This window comes from Acanthochromis polyacanthus, chromosome 13 (assembly GCF_021347895.1).
Source record: "Acanthochromis polyacanthus isolate Apoly-LR-REF ecotype Palm Island chromosome 13, KAUST_Apoly_ChrSc, whole genome shotgun sequence".
Taxonomy (NCBI): Eukaryota; Metazoa; Chordata; class Actinopteri; family Pomacentridae; genus Acanthochromis; species Acanthochromis polyacanthus.
Genome location: NC_067125.1, coordinates 32,762,121 through 32,785,257, shown reverse-complemented (window position 1 = coordinate 32,785,257; position 23,137 = coordinate 32,762,121). Strand labels below are relative to the sequence as shown.

The 23,137-nt window shown below is 38.5% G+C and overlaps 2 protein-coding genes across 2 annotated transcripts; both read left to right on the top strand.

Annotated features, from left to right (window-relative positions):
- Nucleotides 1-12,231: 12,231 nt before the first annotated feature.
- tmprss5 (transmembrane serine protease 5) lies at nucleotides 12,232-18,985 on the top strand (the record flags this gene model as incomplete). Its single annotated transcript, XM_022211172.2, has 13 exons — nucleotides 12,232-12,420; nucleotides 13,326-13,464; nucleotides 13,818-13,898; nucleotides 15,012-15,125; nucleotides 15,493-15,628; nucleotides 15,862-15,975; nucleotides 16,083-16,126; nucleotides 16,311-16,473; nucleotides 16,588-16,772; nucleotides 17,608-17,706; nucleotides 17,825-17,967; nucleotides 18,077-18,229; nucleotides 18,789-18,985. Coding segments are annotated over 13 exons (1,569 nt in total), but the record flags the coding sequence as incomplete, so codon positions are not given.
- Nucleotides 18,986-19,090: 105 nt separating this feature from the next.
- Nucleotides 19,091-23,121, top strand: pih1d2 (PIH1 domain containing 2). Its single transcript, XM_022211395.2, has 5 exons — nucleotides 19,091-19,514; nucleotides 21,672-21,792; nucleotides 21,873-22,112; nucleotides 22,248-22,522; nucleotides 22,663-23,121. The coding sequence occupies exons 1-5, from the start codon at nucleotides 19,332-19,334 to the stop codon at nucleotides 22,795-22,797; spliced, it is 954 nt and encodes a 317-aa protein (XP_022067087.1). The 5' UTR covers nucleotides 19,091-19,331; the 3' UTR covers nucleotides 22,798-23,121.
- Nucleotides 23,122-23,137: the final 16 nt, after the last annotated feature.

Below are 23,137 nucleotides of genomic sequence, written 5' to 3'. Positions count from 1 at the left end.
TCATGCACGGATTTCTCTGCATTTCTTGTTTTCGGCCTAAAATTCAAAAGACAAGGACAAACTCAAAGATGGAACAGGCAGACAATGAAGATTTGGCAGACAAGGATGTGACTGAAGGGAATCAGGAGAAGTTAAGCGTTTTTAGTTTTCGTTTAGTCTACTCCACTCATATATGGATGATAATTCAACAGTGACTTTAAGGTTCATGTATCTGCACATCTGAGAGCAGGCAACAGCATAGCGTTACATCACAACCACTGTAGGCCTAAAAAGTATCATTTTCATGGAAAACTTCTGATATTGTCAGTTTGAGGGGTTTAATCAGTGACCAGAGAAAGATTAACTATTTACCATTTACTTCTTACATTTAGCCAACTGACTGCATTCTTAATTTTGTCTGTCTTCTCACCTTGTAGCAACCAGTACTGTAATATCAGTCAATAACATACTAATTTTGGCCATTTTAAATGTGGTAAAGCCAAAAGCCATAAGTTATTGTGTTATTCGTCGGTCATTACGTTAATGGCCTCACATTAAAAAAAATCCTTTGAAAATGTAGAAATTGCAGTCGGTAATGTAATACAACATAAATAGGACGGCCCTTCTCCTCTTATATATAATAGAAGCACTTGCAGAGAGCCTAGAACTCGACAGAAGATGACTGCTCCATTAGTATTATGATGCTCTACAAGGCTGCTGGACCAACAGTGGTCGAAGCTTACACATAAAACGGTTATTTGGCAAGGACCGCCAATGGATGAAAGCCTGGATTCTTCTCAGTAATGTAGCTTTTGGGAAGTCCAAAGTTGAGGACATTTACTGGAAGAAGCAATGTCAATTTTAGGTTGATGTTGTCCCTTTAGGTCATTATGTACAAAAAACTCTTCAGTTTTTTAGAGTTCAGTGCCATTATAGTGCCAGTCCAGTTTTTTAAATGCAATTTTAAGTAAGGACTGAATCATCTTTCTCTGAGAAATGTTTGAAAAAAGTTTTAATGAAATGTTCCCTGAGAAGAAAATGTGGTAAATTCATTTGACAATGCAGTATTCAACATCGACACTGACATGGAATTATGAATTTACATATCTAAGCAAATAAACACTATTCTTAATGGAGATTTTGTACAAGAAATAATTCTTAAATTGGCTCTTACAACCATAATTAAGGAGAGTGAGAGCTACATGGGAAATATCCTTGATGAATGCATTTGACTATGCCATCAACTATATCTATTTTTGGTCAGCAAAATGCACAAAAACATCTGTTATTTCACAGAAATGCAGTCCTATTTATGTATTATTACATTATTGGCTGCAGTCATTACATTTTCAAAGGATTTTTCAAAAAAAGGCTTTTTAATGCAAGGCCATTAACGTAATAATTCATTACATTTTTGGCAAGTTGCTATGTTACTGGCTTTATCACATTTAAAATGGGCAAATTTATTACATTATTGGCAGGTATTACATTACTGGTTGCTACACACCTGTTAACTATACTTTTGCCAACCATTCTGACCATTTACTCCTGACCATTTCAGCTGGTTACCCATTATTTTTGCCAATTACTTTCATGCTATATCACACACAACATGTGGTATTTAGATAGTATAGTGAGCACTGGGAAAACATTACCACTTACAGAATGATTCCAGCATGTCAACTCCCAACCTGACACAATTCAAGATGTGATGTGACAGCCACATGATGAAAATACAACACAACTGAAACACTTATGTGAACCATTAAAAAGCATCTAGCATTTTTGATTCCTTTTAACTTAAAATATTTGTATATTCATTATTTTACAAATGGTGTGAGAATAATAGCCTTAAATAGTTAGCTTTTATTGGTGTGGTAATACTTAAGTAGGCAAACTAAAACACAGCCATCCAGCTTTTTATTAGCTTAGTTCCAGCAAGCCATCTGATAACATATTTATGAGAAATTATACTTGACTCAATTCAGAAATTTGATTTCTTTTTGACTGCATGTATTCTATGATCCTCAAAAACTTTTTTCTTGTCAAAATTACAAAGAGCATTGGCCCATTTTGAGGATACACAACTGGCAAAATAGGACGCTGACAACATTTTTCAAAAGGGCAAAAGAAGTGTGGCATTGATTCTTAGTAATTTTGATAGATAATTTCATCCTATTACAAAATAAATTGGAACCCAAGAATGACTATTTGTATTCAGATTTCACAATTTTAACGTCTGAATGCTGTCATTTCAAGCACCGCTGTGATTCTGGGGTCAGGTGTCACTGAACATAATGTCACTCCTATTTCTATGACAAATGTGAAGTTTTTCCTTAAGCAAACACCTTTTCAGCAACACATAAGCATTGGTTTTGGGTTGTTTTATGCATTCCTTGAAAAGATATTTATTGCAAAGCACAACTGTCCTAATTTAACATTACTCACTTTACAGCATCGCAAGTTTTGCCAAACCAATTGAGCTCAAGCCTTTTCCACGTATAAGAGGTGACTCCAGAAGCACCCCAGGTTAGGATTATCACACACATCCCCTGGGAGTCACTGTCATGTGCTGTAACTCCTCTCTCTACAGCCTCCGACACCCTAATTCAACCCGAACATTTGACTTTTACAGCGCCGCTCCAGCCCTGCCCACCATCTACACCGAGACAATACCGCTGATCCCTCTTAACAGTTTATTGGCTCCTGCCACAGACCTTCACAGGCTCAAGCTGTTTATAGAGTTTATGTATCATCTGGGCTACTTGCAGACAGCTGGAGTCACTCCAGGCTCTGTGGTGACCTCTGATGGCTCTCTGCCAGAGCCACAGCTGGATCCCGCTTCATCCCAGATGTTGAAGGAGTCAATACTTTTTTTTTACATTACAACAACTGGCAGCATTTACTGTACATTTCTTGATGCTGGATTAAAAAAGGTTATTGTGCCAACGCAATACGTTCCTTCGGTTTCCTTTTCAGCGTTCTTGTTTTCCCCCATAAAGTCGCCTCCGAGTGGGCCGTGAGCGTTTTATTGTGTAATCTATTTTGTAGGTATAAGACTTCAATCCGGTCAGCTAAATTCCAGCCTGCAGTGTTTACAGTGTCTCTATAATGATCACAGGCTCTTATTAATTTCTAGTGCTTTTTTTTGTCTCTTTCAGTTTCACCGCAAGGATACTTAAGTTTTTTTTTGTTGTTACAGTACGTAAATCCATTCAATTCTGTCCACCAAACACTGTGAATGTATATGTAAATGATACTGATGCTATAGAAGAAGAATATGTAAAATTGATGAAGTTGAGGAGATACTTTGTAACTGGTAGGTCTTGAACACTGTTGTTTATGTAGCAGCATAAAGGTTGTGGCTCATGACGTCACAAGGACAATTTTTACGGGATCTCAATATTAACATTAAATAAATATCATCTATTTGCTTTGTTTTGATTTTTGGTGGAACCCTTTCATCTTTGGAACTTAATTCAGTTAAAAGAGTAAAAGCACTATTTGTTATGTCCACAGACATACAGTCCCGACCACAAGTTAAATTTACGAAAATATACAAAAAAGATGGGCTGAAAAATAATATGTAACAGTAAAGGTGGGATTTCTAAAGAGGTGGAAAAGTATAGGGTTTGATTCAAACAGGAAACGGTAATATATGAGATGTATGGACATACTAGAGGGCAGGAGATAATAAGTTAAACTCCATCCTATTTGTTTCCAGACATTAATTTAGGGTGTGGTTTTTGTTTGCTTCTCATTTTGTGTGTTTTATTTTCCATCTCTTTATTACTTTTGTGTTTATGATAGTGTGGTGTGTCTGAAATCAACCAACCAACATACATAAATAAATGAATAAATAAAATAACTGAACGATTCCACAGCTTTTCGTCCTTTAGGCTCTGTACTTCAGCACAGTCAATTTGAAACAGAATGAAGCAAACTACATTAAAGTGCCAAGTGGAAGCTTTAATTTGATTAGGCTTACAGTGTAGGCATAACTGTGTGGGAGGTGCAGCTCTTTAACACATACTGTCCGAAATTTAAAGGGCCAAAAGTGATTTGTGTTTTGCATGAAATCTTTTGTAGTGAATGACTGAAGTCTTATGAAATATAAAACAAATAAAAATGTTCTGTATCTTCCCTGTTGATGGTCTCTCAGTTCTCCACTTTAGTCCCTGCTTGTTGTCACTATATTAATTCTGGTCTTCAGCAGGTTCAAATATAATCCAGTGAAATGAGGGCAGACGACTCAGCATCAAGATCTTCCACTTCTTCACCCTGAAAGGATCCTTCGCTACTTTGTCTATAATGTTTAGAATAGTTGTCCAGAAGTGTTGCTCAGTGAGTTTTGATGCTTTTGGCTGGATATGAGAAACAAAACCTTTCTGTAAACTACTGCATTCATACTATTCCCTTCATCAGCTGTGAAGTCATCGATAAATGCCAGTGTGCCAGTTCCACTAGCAGTCATACATGCCCAAGCCTTAACAGAAGCACCTCGTTGACAGATGAGCTTTATGTTTTGAGCCGTTTCTATTTTTTTTTTCCCTCCACACTTTCCTCTTTCCATCATTCTGACAGGGTCTGATTTTTGTTCCAGGACGATAATAGTTTTTCTTTTTGGTCTTCTTGCCAACTGCAACCTGTCTTTCTGTTTTTCAAGCACAACTGCGGTTTGTATCTTGTGTTGAATCTGCTGAGGTGATGATCATAAGGTCTTCTTTTGATCACTGACAAGGAAACATTCACGTCTACATCCTGGAGGGAATTCTTCATTTGCTGTGCAGTCATAAGGGACTTTTCGTCACCGTGTCAGTGATTTTCTGGTCATCTGCATGCCTCCTGCTCCTTCATCCAACATCTCAGTTAATGGTTTCTTGTTTTCCTTGTTCCGTTGTGTGTGTGTGTGTGTGTGTGTGTGTGTGTGTGTGTGTGTGTGTGTGTGTGTGTGTGTGTGTGTGTGTGTGTGTGTGTGTGTGTGTGTGTGTGTGTGTGTGTGTGTGTGTGTGTGTGTGTGTGTGTGTGTTTTTAGAATGAACTGCTGATTTCGGCAAACAAACTATCTTTGATGAAGTTTTGCTTTGTTGAGCTTCATTATCTTCTCCATTTTCATTTTTTCTTCTTTAGTCCTCATATTGACAGACAACTCCATATCAGTCAACTCTGTGCCATCTGTGAGCTCCTTTACGCCCAAGAAACAGTTAGCAGACAAGTGTCACATCGCCTACTTAAGTAAAACTACCAATAGTACACAGTGTAACTAGTCTGTTACAAGTAAAGGTCCTGCACTGAAATGTTAATGAAGTAGAAATGTATTATCACGAACATACACTCTTGGTCTTAAAAATGCAAAGTTAAGAAAAATGTCCCAGATGATTGATATACTACGACATATTGTATGATCAGATTTTTTTCTCATGCATTATTGTAAAAGCAGGATTTTGTTGTTGCAATTCAAAGTGGAGCTAATTTCAAACTATTTTGTATCCAAATACAGCTATTGATTATGTTCATAGTGGATCAATCTGCAGATTATTTTCTCCATTAATAAGTTGATTTTTGTAATAATAGTGAGAAATATGTCACAAGTGCTCTGGACAATTCTCTAAATGATGGTCAATTTACTGCACATCGACAAATTCATTATGTATTTAATGTATTTTTATAAACTGCCTGGTAGTTTAATTAAAAACAAAATACTGCACTTTATAAATTCTTGTGTTTTGTGTGTAAAAATCTTAATTTGCAAAGAAGCTATCAGATAAATTCTGTGAAGTAAAAAGTACAGCCTTTACTCTGAAATATAATGGAGAAAAGAAAATACTCAAAGTTTAGTTTGTACCCAACTTACAAAAGTAAATGTTCACATTCTACCTCTACAAGGGTTCAGTCACTGCTGAACGCCTTGATTTGGGAGGCATTTGTTACTGAACACAGATGTTGGAGTTTGTCCTCTCATGCATCATGTGTTATTTTTTTTATTATTGCTATTAATTCATATTGAATGTGATGAAGCACAGAGCCTGAGGGACAGAGGAAAATGTATGATCTGGGCTGTTTTCTGGTCTGGAATTATGAGGCAGAGTGCCATCAACATCAAACACATCCTGAGAGATGAAGGGCACCAGACTTAACCTCTTAAAACTCTTGAACATGAAGAACTCACCACTGTTTTCTGATATCTTTAAAGCTACAACTGCATAAGCAATCAGTAAGTTCAGCTGTAAATGAGTGGGTTCCTAAGATATGCCAGCAATTAAAGAAATTAATGACACCACGTGAACTGTAATGCTCAAGATACAAGAGCTGGAAAATGGGATAGAATAAAAACCTAATAATACATCAACATGCCATTTTAAAAGAAACAACCCTGTGTCATTTATTTATGTTTTTAAACCGGATTAAAAAGGATACTGTTTACCAATAATCTAACCCACTTGAAATGCCATTGGTTGGAGCTTTCAAAATCATCTTCAGTAAATTAATGCTTAACGATCACCTTTCAGCAAGCAGCCTAAACACACTGAAAATTTCAAGTTTTTGCAGATGGATCTGCGTTCGTTCAACAGGTTCAAACACCACCTTCTTTGCTTAGCTACGCCCAAGATGACTGCGATTGTTCTAAATACAAAAAACCTACAGTGTTTTTTCCCTATACATCAGAATGATTGTGAGGTGCAGCCAAATCATCCTCTACTGCAGAATTGTCCCACAAAGAGAGACTAGCTTACCAGTATTAAGTATTGATTTCCCTACAGTAAAATGCATTATGAAATAAATGTACATATTCATTAGTTACTCATTTGTTATATTTATCCACCCATCGAATGAGTAGAATAATTACTTGCAATATCATTAATTTTTATTTTTTTAATGATTGAATCTCTTCTTCCATCCATCATACCTGATATTTATGACATATCGAGTTTCAGAAGCTGTTGACCACTCAACTCAAAACTAAAGCAGATGGGGGGTATTTTTCTTGTTAATCCATGTAGTCTGAAGCATGTTTTTGTCTAACCTTCTACAACTTTCATTTCCAAAGAGATAAAATTACCATTAAAGCAGACATATGACTCTGAAAAATGACTATCACCTGAAACCCCTCCACCTCCGATATGAACCCCGCTATCAGCTCACGCTCAGCGGAGGAGCAGACTGAGTGGGAGCCGGTGTTAATGTAATCTCTTCTGTTTAATTAGAGTGAGCGTGGTGGGCAGCTAAAGCTAACCACATTACCCACCATCTGGTGGGGAACATTTCTGCTCTTACCCACCCTCACTATCATTAGCCTTTACAAGACAAGATACAAACACATACATGACAGCTATTTATTCATCCTGCCACTTTCAATACAGACGAAACTGCATACTATTTAGCGACTATGATGAGGCCACACTCGCGCACAGACCTGTCACAAAATCTATTGTCCCGTAATTACAATATGCTGCACCACGAAATTGAAATAGTTGTTGAAGAATTTAACTATGAGAGCCACAAACTGCTCTACACATCTGCTCTATAGAACAGTTTCTGGCAGTTACTCAGACATTTCTGCTCCACATTTTATCAACTGTGACCTCAAGCATTGACTAAAACACATCCGACATGCTGAAGAAGGAAGCAGGTCTTTATATATTTAGAACTTGCATATGAACATGAGATTTGTGAATATTTCAACAAATATTAATGCAGCTTTTGCAGTGACCTAACTGCAAGGTTACCTCAGCTGATCCGAAATGGAGGTCTTTAACTCCACCACAAGAGGGCAGTATGTTACTACAGCTCAGACTGCAGGAGGGCTTGAGCACAGCAGATTTACTGCTCCACAGAAGGCAGAGCCCACTGGCAGCCGGCCGAGCAGTACAATTACTGAAGCACACAGACAGAGAGAGAAACCTGGCATCCAGTCAGTGTGTATGTGAGTGTGTGTCTGTGTTGATGTGGGATTCATAGATCTGCCCTCACCCTGTGCTGCATCATTACCTGGACAGCTTACAGTGTGAACACATGACTGTGTCATGACACTGCACACATGCACAGCCAACAGGCTCAGCCATGCTTTAGGACAGGTAAATGTAGTCATTTCTAAACATATAGATCTGATGCAAATATGCAGTTGATTGCCCACAGCCGTATGTTTTGGACCTATCCTGCAGATTGAGGATTTCTGAACAGAGTTTTTTTTCCAAGCTTTCTGAAATGTACCAAATGTGGCGCTGTTCCTATCCCTTTGGTGGCCATATTTGAGGTGATCTAGCCAAACTGAAGGTGTGGCGTTCCCTACTCTGCCAGCTTCACAACTGATCCTTCTCAGGTGGAAAAACATTGTGCCATCATCTCAAACAATGGCTGAACAGCACAGCTCAAACTTGTACAGTTACAGCATCCAGCCTGAGCAGGAAACCTTTCCTGTCCCATTTACAAACCTGAAGAAAAAAAAATCCTTCCTAATGCGTGCAGTGTGGCAGATAGCCCATCATCTGTCTTGATACATTTTTTCTCATAAGCTGATTTTACTTTGTGTCAAAAATACAGACTTAATATATAGCTGTGTCGACACGTGCAAGAGCAACAGTAACAGACATTATCAACAGTTTAGCAAATGTAAATTGTGTGTTATATTAAAACACCCATCAATCAAATAGGCAATTTTTTTTTTTTAAAGATCCTTAGTCAGGAGTGTATTAGGGGTAACAAATACACACATATGGGTTTGTTTTCACACCTTAACATCACATGCTGTGACTAAGAGAGCTAAAAAACATCACAAACAAGCTGAGAAATCAGAATAAATTGGAGCAAAGTAACTAATTAAACCCCATGCAGAATGTTCTTTTAAAAAAAGGATTAAAAAAACAAACACTCAAACAACTTTCCATTTTTATATATTGAACAACACTGAATGAATAGTCCAACATTTTTGGAAATATGCTTATTCACTCAACACCTTCATATGTGTGTTAAATATGATGTTGCAGCAAGGAGATGGTTAAATCCCTGCTTTTAACTAAACTCTCATTCATTATCTCTGTATATGCCTGTATCCTATTATGGACAGTGAAAGGTGTGACAAATACATTAACTAATAAATGTTTATATAGTGCCAATAAATGCTAAACAGGGGGACGCAGAGTGTTAAAGATGTAACATGTTAATTAGTGAGCTTTTGAGGTGCAGGGAGTGAAGTTTTGAATCAGAGCCAGGTGAGCTGTTTCTCTGTGTTGTTTCCAGACTTTCTGATGCTCACCGGCTACTATCTTTAGCCTCCCATTTAACTGACAGATATGAGAGTGGTAAAAATCATCTCATTCTGCTCCTTTCTCAGTTCAGGGACATTTCAAAGGAAGACATATGGATCATCACAGGTGGTATTCAGCAAGAGGTGTTCGAGTTCAGGTCTGTGGAAGTACGTCAAAGAGAGAGAGTGAGCGAGAAAAAAAAATGCTTTAATCGCTGCATTTGGATTGTGTCTTTAACAGGCTCCACTCTGAACTACCTGCATCTGTGGGCACTTCTACCTATAATGTGTGCCTCAGAGGTCACAGCCAAAAGCATTAAAGGCACAACAACACTCACGGCAACCCACACATAAATGGTTCCGTTTTTAAATGCCTTGGTGGGCTGAACTTTGGCAAAAAAAAAAAAAAGCTGTTGAGGCAAACACTGCCCAAACCTTATAAAAGAAGCATCCCTCACTTCTGTTCATTCAGAACCTACTGTGGGGATTTCCGAGCGGGGACCGAGAGACCGCATCTGATGTTCAAGGTCTGGACATCGGACAGAGGGCTCACATACTAATGGGTGAGATAAGAGTGCGAGCTGATCAAATCTCAGAACACCAAACGGGGAGAGAGCTGCACCCTCGGAGCAGAGAGAGAGAGGAATAGAAGCAGCTCCAAGCTGGGCAGCAGCCAACCTCTTCACAGTGGAGCCTCAGACTGTGATACATGAATAAATGAATGAATGGAACCCACACTGCGGGGCCACTGTTATTGTTATGGCCACACTGGAGGGATTTACTCATGAAATTTAAATTTCTGATCAAGAGATGGGCACGAGCCAAGGTCTAGTCGGTTACTCAAGATACGGACATTCACTTCAGCTTGGCCGTTGTTTCTTATATTAAATGATATACTAGTAGGTGAGGTGTATACATGATAAAAAAAATAAATGTAGTCTTCAACATTAGCCCCAAATAAATCCCACCTTTACTGTTAAAATTGGTATTAAAAGGACCTTTATGATCGTTTTGAGACTCTAGTTTGAGCTGTTGTGGAATTGCACTTAGTTATATTAAGTTCGGCAAAATATAAAACAATTCAGGTTGTAGCTGTGGTTTGCTCATATTATGTGTATATAAAATGCATGAAAATGTCCATCACAATTCCCCATTTTCCCCAGCTGACTCCTGAAATTGCTTATTTTGTTGGCTCAACAGCACACGCGCGTTTAATTCAAGTCTTTGTATTTGAGAAGCAGGAAGCCGTGAACATTTGGCATGTTTGCTTCATAAATGTCCTCAGTGATTGCCTAATTAAGAAAATTACTGGCCGTTCATTCTCTGTTCATTGATTACTGATTAACTGACTAATTCTTTCAACACCGATTATGCAGCACCACAAACAGGACCTACTCAAATGACCATAAAGCCTCTCAAAAAGAGTTTCAACAGAAATAAAAAAATAATAATTATTTCATTTCAGTATTGCAGTTGGCCATCTCTACTCATGTTTTCATCATGAAAATTATTTTATCATTAGTGAACTGAATTAAACAGTCAATTTTCAATATAAATAGAACCAGAATTAGGATAACTCTCATTTAAGTATGACGGCTGGTTTATTTAACAGCTTTATTGTGCATTTTCACTGACTGTTTATAAGGTAGCTGTAGCTAATAAACTGAGAGTCAAATGATCTAATAAAACCATGAAGCACAATGTTAGAGAATGTCTACAAAGAAGAAAAGCATCACTTTAAGTTGCAGAACATATGACCTAAATGACTTCAAATTTTCATTTTTTTTTTTTACTATCGTAATAGAGGATAACAAAACAAGGAATCAAGCAAGGAAAAAAGTGGACCTGACAGATTTCTCTGAATGAAAATGGCTTTATTCATCTCCTTTAAATAATTTCTAGCAAGTGAATGGCAGGTCTGTAAATTACTGTTTACTAGCAGTCTGAGAAAATGCATTTCTCCAGAAGAGGGAGACATCAAATCTTTATGAAAATGACCACACAGCAGCTATGTTCTTTCCGCTCTTCTGTCTGCAGGAGAACAATTTAGCGCTATGCAAATATTATCAAATATTATTATTAACCTCTCAACCCCGGTGATATGAATTTCAGCTGTTGTTCCATTGCATGCAATTTACGCCTCTGCCGCAATGCTCATTACTCTGTATTTGATTTCCAAGTAATTCCATATGACACCTGTTAGATGAGCCAAAGAGATGTGGGACGGTTTTTGGATTTGGCTTTGACAGTCAGACGAGGAGGAATTTTCTTCCTGGCAGTTGTTCCCATCACCTGGACTCTGGCTAATGAATATCCAACATCATGTATAAGAGATGTACATGAATAACTCTCGCAATAAAAGTTCCTTCAGCTACAAGTTCTAATTAACGCTATCTTTTAAATACCAATCCAATGTGTCTTTCAGGAAATGAAGCGATGGTAAGCTTTGATCTCCTACCTGAGTGGGTTCAAGATATTTTTTCACATTTTCAAATAGCACTGATTTTTCTCATCTCGGTTGTTAATTATTTTGACTATTTTTAGAGTTAATGACTTCATGAGGTCACCCAACTCACATTTTTCAACTGTGGTTAAAACAAAGATGGTATCTGAAATACAGAGAAACAATACTGACAAAAAAAAAATCTGTCTGACTGGGAGCCGGTAAAAAGAGAGAAGAGAAAGTCTCATCTGTCAGCGGGCAGACAGAACAGGCTTCATTTTGAGTGTTGAGCGATGATAGCTTTGGATTTCAAATGATGGGGATTGACATGATATGAGACTTTTCAACAATCTGCAATAATGACCTTTTCTCAGAACCTACAAACTGTCAGGTAATAACATGTCTCGGGTGAAAATAGACAATCTTTTGGCACAGGTAAAAAGTGCTACCTAGCAACCCCCCGGTGTCCTATCAATAGTCGGCTCGGAGGTATCTCTGGAGATGCTCCCCCCCTACAAAGACCTAGTTCAGCTTGCTTCCACAGGCCCCATGACCCCCTGGACAAACAACAGTCTCATTCTCTACACCACTGCTGACCTCATTGTCTCTTTGTGAAGGGAAAATCCAGAGTTGCATTCTGTTAAATGGCAAATGGTGCATCAACCGCGAGCGGGACGGACCTCTAGAGCGTCGGCCTACAGATGAGCACGGATACTGCTGCCTTTTCCTCAGGACTGTACGCAAGGAAAACATGGTAAGAAAAAGGGAGGCTACAGATTCACCGCACCATGCTCCATCTGTCTAATGTATGCAGACTGAGGAAACAACATCTTTCTCACACCGTCACCTCTGCTTGCAACTTCACAGGTTTCTTTACACGTGTTGTTTTCACTTCGAAAAAACTTGCATGACAGTTGCTTCTGTCACTGTGCAGAATGAGGTCACAAGATGCACATGAAATATTTTTTTAAATGCAAACACATGGAAATGAGAGAGAAAAAAACAGTGTAAATCAAGTTTGAAGTAAAATCTGCATGTAGCTATTAATAACGCTTGAGAGTGTAAGTGAAGGTGACAGTGTAAGAAGTGTTGTTTTCACACACAGATGTGATGGCATATATATACATAAGCTATGTTATTCTAATTCCAGAGGCCAAAATTACATATTTAGCTTCACTCAAGTACTCCTGCAATACATGAGATATAATGCTATAGCATTCATTTAGATGGATTTTGTACTCTAATTGTATAATACCAAGTCTGCATCTAACATCCATGAAAGGGCCTTATCATAATTACTGCAATATGCTCAATTTATAGAAGCAGCTGCTACTTAGACATTAAGCTCAACACACACACACAGTAAAATCTTCCTGGGAACAGATACAGAAAATGTGCTTGAGTCTGAGTGTTGGGTTATACAAGACACAAAGCAGATTTGCCAAGATCTCAAATCATCATTGAGGAGATAAATAAACACACACTTACACATCTGGACTGGTCAGTGGTTGCTAATATTCGGGATCTCCTAAGAAAGTTGCTTGATAGGTTGATGAGCTGATGAGCAGTTATTGTGTCAAGTAAACAAACTCGGCAAAATTTTATTGAATACAAATGACGTGTAAATGAAGCCTGACGTGCTTCCTGTAATTCCTACAGAGTCTCGATGGAGACACATTATCAGTGATTGAAAACCCAGTGGCTGTCAGTCATCCTTTTCACTCAGAGAAAGCAGCAGGAGTCGCAGGGACCAAGGGAGTTCAGGGCTGGTTAAAAGGCATTCACTCCACGACTCACGGTAAGCTCCAGTGGTGCACCACCCAACAGGCATCAGACACCAGACTACAACAGCAATCTGGCTTCATTTCCGCAAGAAACAACGCTAGCTGTTGCCCGGCGTTTGAAGGCCAATTAAGACTGAATCAAAGCATCTGCACTGCAGTAACTGATGTGCAGCAGTGCTTTCTTATGAAAATGCAACCAGATAGATTGGCTTAACCCTTTAGTGTCGAGCGTGTACAGTATAAAGCTTTTTAATTACTATGTCTTTGCTTCAGTGTGCCATATTTATAACAGCTGACATTTGCCAACTCTTCTCATCTCATATCAGGGATCAAGACAGACTAATTCCAGTATTAACTGTTTCTTTAGCTCACAGGCTGGTGAGGCTGCTGGCAGCGGTGTGTGCAGTTGGACTCCTGGGAGGCTTAGTTGTCGGTGTCTGGTTTCTAGGTGAGTCACCATGTCTGAGAAAGAATCACTAAATGAGCTTAGGAGAGACCAGGAAGTGGAAACAAATGTGCCAAAAGGTCTTATTAGAACTACTCAAGCCTCTGTATGGCTGTAGGTCAATGCTAATTAGCAAAGAGGCTCATATAGTCAATATCAGCATTTGGAAGATTTAAGCTTTTGCTTGGTCTAGAACATTTTAACACATCAAAGTGCTTGTTGCAATTTATGAAAATTCAAGATGACATTCTCACAACTTAAAGATATTCAACACGTTAGTGTAAGACAAGGAAAAACAGAAAATCCTCAAAATCAAATTTGTATTATTATTGCTTAAGAAATCACTGTAATGGTTAATTCATTATCAGATTAGCTGGTAGCAGATTTTCTTTTGACTGACTAATCTCAAATCTTTACTAAATTATCTTTACAAGAATATATTATAATATGGTCCCTCAAATATATATTTTGAATGAATATAAACAGTTCCAATTAGGATACAAATTACATCTTATAGTTAAAAATAAACTTGGACAAACTTTGTAATATATGAATTATCTTTTTGTGGCTATTTCTATTACAAATTGACCACTATATATGCTCATACAGATGTAGCTGCAAATAGCCAGTATGGGCTGATACGTTGGCCAGTTTATCTGCTATGTGCTTCCAAGTCTTTAACTCATTTATTATTCCTATTTTTTAATATAATAAAAGGATGCAAAGGAAAAACAGAACTCGGCTTCCTATACAAGCAAAACAGTGTCCTTCAAAAATAAGAATCTCTAATAACTGAAATTATTTTAAAAGATTTCATCAAAAATTATTCATTCATTAAACAGGTTTAGTGTTTTGGAGTTAGGTTGTACAGAGAAAAACAATTAAAAGAGGCAAAACATATTGCCAACTTTTGTTTTGGTTAGTGTTTTATTCTGATTAGTGGCATGTCTAGATATGAAAATATTTCATTACACTCTCCTCTGCAGAGTGACATCTTGTTTCTCCAGATGTTGTTCTGTTCTGGGTACAAATTCAGATAATGTGGCAACATGTTTTTGCTGCTCGTCTTGCTGGTTGATTTAAAGACTTATCCACTACATCTTTATCTACACTCAGTGAAACTTCTGCTAAGGCCTTCCTCCTCCCAAAGTCCAGTGGGTCTTGGGGATACGAAGGAGACGTCGTTCTGCAATGTGACAGAGGACATTTCCATCTCTGACCCCAGGAAAGGTCTGTGTTTCCTCCTCGCTTGGTTTTTGTTTGTTTCACGGTTTTCTGAATCAACAGAACAGGACTGTGTAGTTGCTCAGCTTATTGCGATGTGATTCATCGTATCGGGTCATAGGTCACCTCCAAAGTGATTTTTCATTCAGTAAATTTAATATTCACCAGCAGCTGCTTCTTGTCTTTTCTTCACTCATGAGAGATGCCCACTGACTGACATAAAAACATCACACATAACGATCTGTCTTCATTGACTAAATTAGCATAGATCCTCGTGTTTTTTCCTAATCATTTCGCACTCACAGAAGAGGCTCGTTCATTACTGTTGACTGAGAGTTTGTCTCCGGAGGGATTTTCAATCAATCAGGTTCAGTGTTTTACAGAATCAGCCCAGAGAACTCTCTACTGGAGATCCAGCTGGGGAAGCTGCCCACCTGGCTGCCGGTGTGCTATGAGAGGTGGAACTCTTCGCTGGGAACACTGGTCTGCAGACAGCTGGGTTATCTGAGGTTTGTCTGAACTTCTGGCCAGATCTCACAGCACCTCTTTATAGTAATCAGCCTGATTGAGACCTGAGCGCTCATTCATTAGCTTACTTTAATATTAGCCTGCTTTGCTAAGCTCGAAGTCTTGGCTTATTTATGATCTGTTGATACCTCATTTACAATCTTGTTTCACACCTTATGAGTCTAAATTATTTTAATACTCACTCCCACCCATTTTGTATATGTTCTCTTGTCAGACTGACCAAGCATAAAGGAGTGAATCTAACTGATATCGGGCCAAACTATACTGATGGCTTTATACAAATTACCTCAGAACACAAGAGCAGTCTGGAAAATATGTGGCAGTTCAGGTAAGGCAATTTGTCTCAGGATATCATACTCATAATGATGAAGGGAAAATTGTGGCTACTCACACATTAATTATGCATCATTAGTTACCCAATTTATTTTCATTTAGGGGGAGCTGTATCACAGGGAAGGTTATCGCTTTGCAATGTTTTGGTGAGCAAATTCAACTTAACTTTTAGTTTGACTTTGCACCTAACACAAAGCCCTGTAGCTCTCACCTAATTTTTGTGAAAAGCCTCACATCAGAAGGAGAGTGAATGATGACATTTGCTGCAGCGCTTTCTCACTAATTCAATTCAACTGTTCTTTTTTTTCTGATGAATGGATCTCTGTTTAGAATGTGGGACACGAGCTAAGCTGCCCAGGATAATCGGGGGAGTTGAGGCCACGCTGGGCAGGTGGCCCTGGCAGGTCAGCCTCTACTACAGTAACCGTCACACCTGTGGAGGCTCCATCATCACCAGTCAATGGGTAGTAACAGCTGCCCACTGTGTGCACAAGTAAGGCCGCTGACCTTACCAGGGATTTAAAGGTTCGAGGTTACAGCAACGACGAAGGATAATAATCGGTCTCTTATCAGTATCTGCTTTCTCCTTTCTTTTCTCAAATGCCAGCTACAGGCTACCTCAGGTCTCCAGCTGGGTGGTCTACGCTGGCATTGTGACCCGCAGCTCCGCTAAAATGGCTCAGCATACAGGATACGCTGTGGAGAAGATCATCTACAACAAGAACTACAACCACAGGAGCCATGACAGCGATATAGCGCTTATGAAGCTGCGGACGCCGCTCAATTTCTCAGGTCTGTGTACTCACAAGGTTTTCACTCAGCATATGAGCTGAGCAGCACTAGAAAAATGCAAAACATGTTCACACCATGGCCATAATTTACCTATTCTGATATATTTCAGCAAAGATGCCCTCAACTAGTATAAGCACTCATTCCCAGAGGTGCCAGGTGTACTAACTTCTGTATAATAATGTTTTGCACTTTGAATCATAAGGATACAAATATATGCTGCAGCATATAAATCCACCTCTGCGTCAACAACATCTTACACAATCAGCTCTTTATAAACATTCAAATGTATGCATATGACCTCAACAAAGCTTAAAGAAAACACCTCCAGATGTCTGAAGGCATTTAAAAACTCCCTGCTATAAGCAACAATTCCAAAAATCCAGACTATATCAATATGCAAATGCTCTTCATTCCCGACTCGCAACTTCTGCCCACAAGATGACGCCCACTTCATGCATATGCATTTAAAGTTTCAATTTTCCACATTAATTTCCTTGAAGTTACATACTGGAACACAAGTGGCCTCTGTGTTGTAAAGATATGCTTGTCTGCTAGATCAGATTTAACATAAGCACAAAGAAACAGCAAATAAATGAGAAAACACACAGTGAAGCCTAAATATCCAATGAAATAATAATAATAAAATAATAATAAAGTTTTTTTGTAAAGGGTGATTTTAGAGCTGTGCTTGACCATGTAAAAATCAACGATAGAAGACAGGGACAAAATCAGATCACATGGGAAAAAGTTTGTCTTACTTATTTAAACCAAATTATCATGTGGTCATCTGTCACATTTGTTGTATTAAGCAACAAAATTCCTTTTTACCTCCTAGATACAATTAGGCCCATCTGCCTGCCTCAGTATGACTACGATGTTCCTGGAGGTACACAGTGCTGGATTTCTGGATGGGGATACACGCAGCCTGATGGCGGTAAGATGCTACTGCACTGCTCCAAAATAAATTTACCTCTGCTACAAATCAAGCAGGTTGACAGAGTGTGTCAAGTGCATTGACAGAGCCGCCCTTACATGTGTGTTTTCTCTCCTAGTTCACTCACCTGACACCCTGAAAGAGGCGCCAGTTCCAATAATAAGCACAAAGAAATGTAACAGCTCCTGCATGTACAATGGAGAGATCACGCCACGGATGCTTTGCGCCGGATACACGGAGGGAAAAGTGGATGCGTGTCAGGTGAGACGCGTGTTTTGAAGACTACCATGCAGAGGCGTTTTAAAGATTTATCCTGTCTTATGTTATTTGCTACAGTTCTATGAACAGTGTTTGCGCCTCACCTCTCCAGGGAGACAGCGGGGGTCCTCTGGTTTGTCAGGATGAAAACGTGTGGAGGCTGGTGGGGGTCGTCAGCTGGGGGACGGGATGCGCTGAGCCCAATCATCCTGGGGTTTACACCAAAGTGGCTGAATTCCTGGGCTGGGTCTATGAAATGATTGAGGTAGAAACACTTTTTTGAAATTGTGTTGTGGAGAGAAACCAAGCACTTGTACAGAAAAGCATCATTTTTGACTTTAAACTCCACTACCTTTATTCAACAGCTGTAGATTATAAACATATACATGGAAAAAATCTAACTAGTTTATTAATTATTGTGTTTTATAAATTAGAAAACTAGACACAATGGGCTAAATTAAGTCCACCTGGGCCTTCACATTAAAATCCTATTAATACAATACACAATGAATCAATAATAAAGCAAAGCAAACACTCCGACAGGTCGATTTTTCTTTTGCATGTCTAATTTCAAAACTACAATGTCCTGACAATGCTTATGTTCAATTAACTTTATCAAGGCAGGATACTTTACATCTAATAGAGGATATTTAAGAACAGAGATACTGATACTTTTACTTAACTACAAGATTCCTCTACTGCAACGAGCAATCACTAATTTCATATACTGGCAATACCATTATTTCTGCATCAGGAAATGGACAGTCCACAATGGAATATAATTAAAGCATACGCTGATTACTCATGATTTTGTCTCTTTGCAGAATTACTAAGGAGGCCTCACGAACCACAACAAGCAGAGGATGCCACTGATATAACTGTTTGAAACATTAAAAGCTATAGTCACACATTATATTTTTACTTTAAATGTCCGTTATACAATGTACACATAAAGACACACTGGAAAATACATTTCTATGTTATATTTTTCATGTATTAAATATAAATTATGCCTCTTAAATCCCTTTGTCGTTTCTGATTACTGAGCTGCTGTTCTGCTTTTCGCCGCTGGGGGCATCTGTGTGACGTTTCAAACAGCTTCCATAGCAACTGACAACATTATCTAAGTTAGCGTTAGTTGTTACATTAGTTAGACAGAAATGAACTAGCTTGCTGTATTCATGGACTATTGCTCAGTGTTTTTTGCGACATTGTGACATCGAGAGTATTTTTTAACACTACAGAGAAGCTGGGTTTCTGACTTTAACGCTCAAACGTCGGCGTTTCTCTTGTTATTTTCTTAGCAAACACCTAACTAGTTAACGGTAGCAGCTAATTAGCATTGTAAGTAAGGCAGTTACCTGAATATGTCCTCCGCTGGCAGCACAGAGGATGTTCTACAGCGGGCCAACCAGTACTGGTCCATGCTGGATGATCTCTCTGAAAATGACCCTGCTGCTTACCGCAGGTTCATAGAGAAACAGATGAAGAAAGGAGCAGAGTTCAGCTCACCGCCTGAACTCCACTCATGTCTGTGCACCGAAATACTAGTGAGTTACGTCGGTGGCAGCGACTTAAAAACTGCTAACTACTAGTTAACTTGACTTTAGCTATGATGAGCGAATTGTCACCACACACATTTAGCGTTTCAGCAGGGAAGACACAGGTGTGTCTGATTGAATAGCTCCGTTTTGTTATGCGGGGCCTACAGGTTCAAACAGGTGTTGTTGTCCACCATATTCTGTGACTCACTTAAGTTCAGCCATCTTGACAACAACGTTATTTTAAATTTAAAGTTACGTCTCTTCAAACAATTGACGGCCATCAGCTGCAGGTAAGTCTGCCTATTTTGCAGCACACCTGAATTTGAAATCTCAGGTGACGTTCCCGCGATGACGCACCGCCAGTGATGCGTTTTCCGTCATCCAGCAATGATTGGTTTCCAGAGCAGAACAAAGAAGCAACCATAGACATTTATTTACATGCTAAATTTATATGCTATATTTACCTCATGATTTGGAGTTATTATTCTTATTTTCGGTTTAAAGTCAATGTGTTTACTTATTCTACAATGCTTGCTTTATGTTTAACTGATATTATTGATAGGTTAGTTTATTGTTTTAATTTTAACCTTCTATTTTGATGTAGTACCAAAGACTTTTAACTGTGTCTAATAGTTTTGACTTACTATCTCAAAATTCTAAATTGCTTTCCCATGATTCTGACTTTATTCTTTTTATACCAAACACATACTTCCATATTCTAAGCAATTTAAATGACCACAATGAACAGTAATGGACAGTACTAAATAATTATATTAAAAAGGGTGCAAACTGATGCATTATGTTGGAATGCTGGAGATGTTCTCACATTTCTAAGTTAGTAATCAGAACTTTGGCTTAATGTCGCTTAAATTTAAGTTATTTTGTTTTGTTGACTGATAATGCTAACTTATCTGATCATTTTTACTTTCTACTGTTAATATGTTGACTTGGTTCTAGTCTCAGCCTAATACCTCTTAATTTTCATGTGGAATCTCAGAATTTTGACTTTGTATCTAATAGTTTTTATTTAACATCTCAAAACATATTAATTAAAAATGCAATGAAAAACTGGATCTGTGTAACTAAAGCAAAGTCTGATATACTGTGGCTTAAGAGCTTCAGCGTTGTTTAAAATGTGCTAAATACACAAAAGTGAGTCAAACTGTTTGACTGGGTCTAAAGTTTTTGTTATTATACTGTACATTACAGTACTGTAGTTACTAGTTAGGACAGTCAGCATATTAACAGGTGAGGGCTGAGTGATACACTATTATGCACTGTTACCGTAGTTACACACACACACACACACACACACACACACACACACACACACACATATATATATATATACATATATACATATATGTGTGTGTGTGTGTGGAGGAAACAATAGAGTTACAGAGATTACTAAAGCACTAGTAGACTACAGCAACTCTGAGTAGGAGTAAACCTAGAGGGAGCCCAAAAATAGTTTTTTAATGCTTCAGATAAACAGAGACTCAACATGCAGAGGCTTACACTTGTTTATATAATTATGTTCACTGCCAGAAGGTGGAGACAAAAGTCCCACGCTGCAAGCTTTAGTACAGAATGTATTTACCAAAAAATTTTCCCAGTAAAGTTTTTGTTTTGAATGCTATACAGAAAAAAAAATAAAACAAAAGAACAACCAAACACAGAGACACATATTGATAACTATGATATATGAACTACTCAGTTCTATTTATGAAATTAATCTGGTAGGTCATTAAAATATTGTGACCCCATTTAAATATAACATTTACGAGTTTTGTAACTGCTGATAAAATTATATACATGACAAAATATGACCAAATCCTTGTCTTTATGTTCCTTATTTTATCCAGTCAGCATTTTAAAACCCAGATATAGTCAGTCCAGTATAAGGAGAAGAAAATATGTTCTATTTTGAGGCTGAACCTTGTGTATTTTGCCCATAAATGTACTTAAATAATGGATTGATTAGTAAAACTGTCGCAAATTAAGCTTTGGTTGAAAGACTGTTTAAGCTCTGTTTATTCTTTCACACATAGCACCAGACTTTTACTACACTCTGCAAAGCTTTCAGATCTGTGTCCATCTATACCTTTGAAAAAAGGTTGGGTTGTTACAGATATTCTGACAGTGCATCTGTGTCCTTAACAGGAACCAAAGAAAGGCTGGATGTACATTAACATATGCAGCTGGAAGCGTGTGCCTGCATCTCAGGATCCCAGCAGGCCTTTACCTGTGTGTGCAGGAAAACTGGAAACAGGCACAAATGAAGGTCAGATGCATCACACACTGCAGAACTAGCCTTTCTGTTACATGATAAAAACAAGAATACTGATAGTTTTTCCTCTACAGGCTGGTTTGCTGTGTTGGATGTGGCTTTCAATCCTGCAGTGCTGCAGGAAACCACGGAAGAGCAAACTCACATGAACCAGCTTTATATGCTGGCCCTAAGCTTTGCTCAGCAGCAGCATGGGATGAGGTTATCTCAGCAATACAGTGTCATAAACTGGAGCCCAAAAAGTAGCCCAGATGAGCTGCACCGCCGTCTTGGGTTTCAGAAGTGGTCCAATTCCTCCAAACAACCAGACACAGGTAAAACAAGAAGTATTTTACCACGATTAGCTGCCACAAACATTTTATATTGGAGCTATGTTCCTTTCCTCCTGAAGGTAAATTATCTTTCACCTTTCTCCAGTTTCTAATAATCCCTACTCCTCCTTTTCATAGCCGGTCAGACACCAGCTGCCCTCCTGCAGCAATTCTTCACTCTGCGAGCAAAGGAACAAGACGAGGACTCAGCAGCCCAAATTATCCATAGACCTGCAGAGCACATAAAGAAGGATTTGATCCAAGTCATCTCTACCACTTTTGTGGAGCCACAGAAGCCAGACTACCAACTTGAGGTGAAGACGGATACAGCAGGAGCTGCTCGCAGCATGGAGCTGACAGTGGAGCTGCCAAAGGTTTGCTCCATGTCAAAGTGCCAGCTGAGAATGTCTAAGGTTAGCGGTTACACACTCACTTCAAGTTATAATGAACCACTTTAGAATCCTGCGCGTGAGCATGTAGCTGGATGTCTTAAAAAATACATAATTGGCCTGTAGTGGGTCTTAAAATGTGCTGAATGTATTTCTCTCTGCAGGACGACGTCTTGTTGGAAGTGGAGGATGTTTACTATTTGCTTCTGAAGCTTCCAAAAACTGTAAATGAAGACACAGCATCTGCCGTCTTTAATAGGAAGAAACGAAGGCTTACTTTAAAAGTGGATGTTTTGTGATCATTTGCCTTAATGGAGAAACAAATGTACCCGGAGGCGAGGAGAAAATTCTGACATTGAAAATACCTCAAAGTAAATAATACAAGCAAACAAAATTCCTTTTATGCAATGGAAAAAAGCATTGAGATCATATTATTCTGTGAAGGGACCCATCCTCTGCCTCAAAACTCGAGGTAACAAACAGCTGCCTGTAAATTGATCCATTTCCAACAGCAAAATGTTTTTGTAAAACAAATATGCGACAGTGTCCCTTTGTGCCGTGTGGGCTGATGTGCAGCAGCAAATTTAATTCTTAACCTAAAAAAAAAAATTAATTGACTTTAATGACAATCTGTGGATT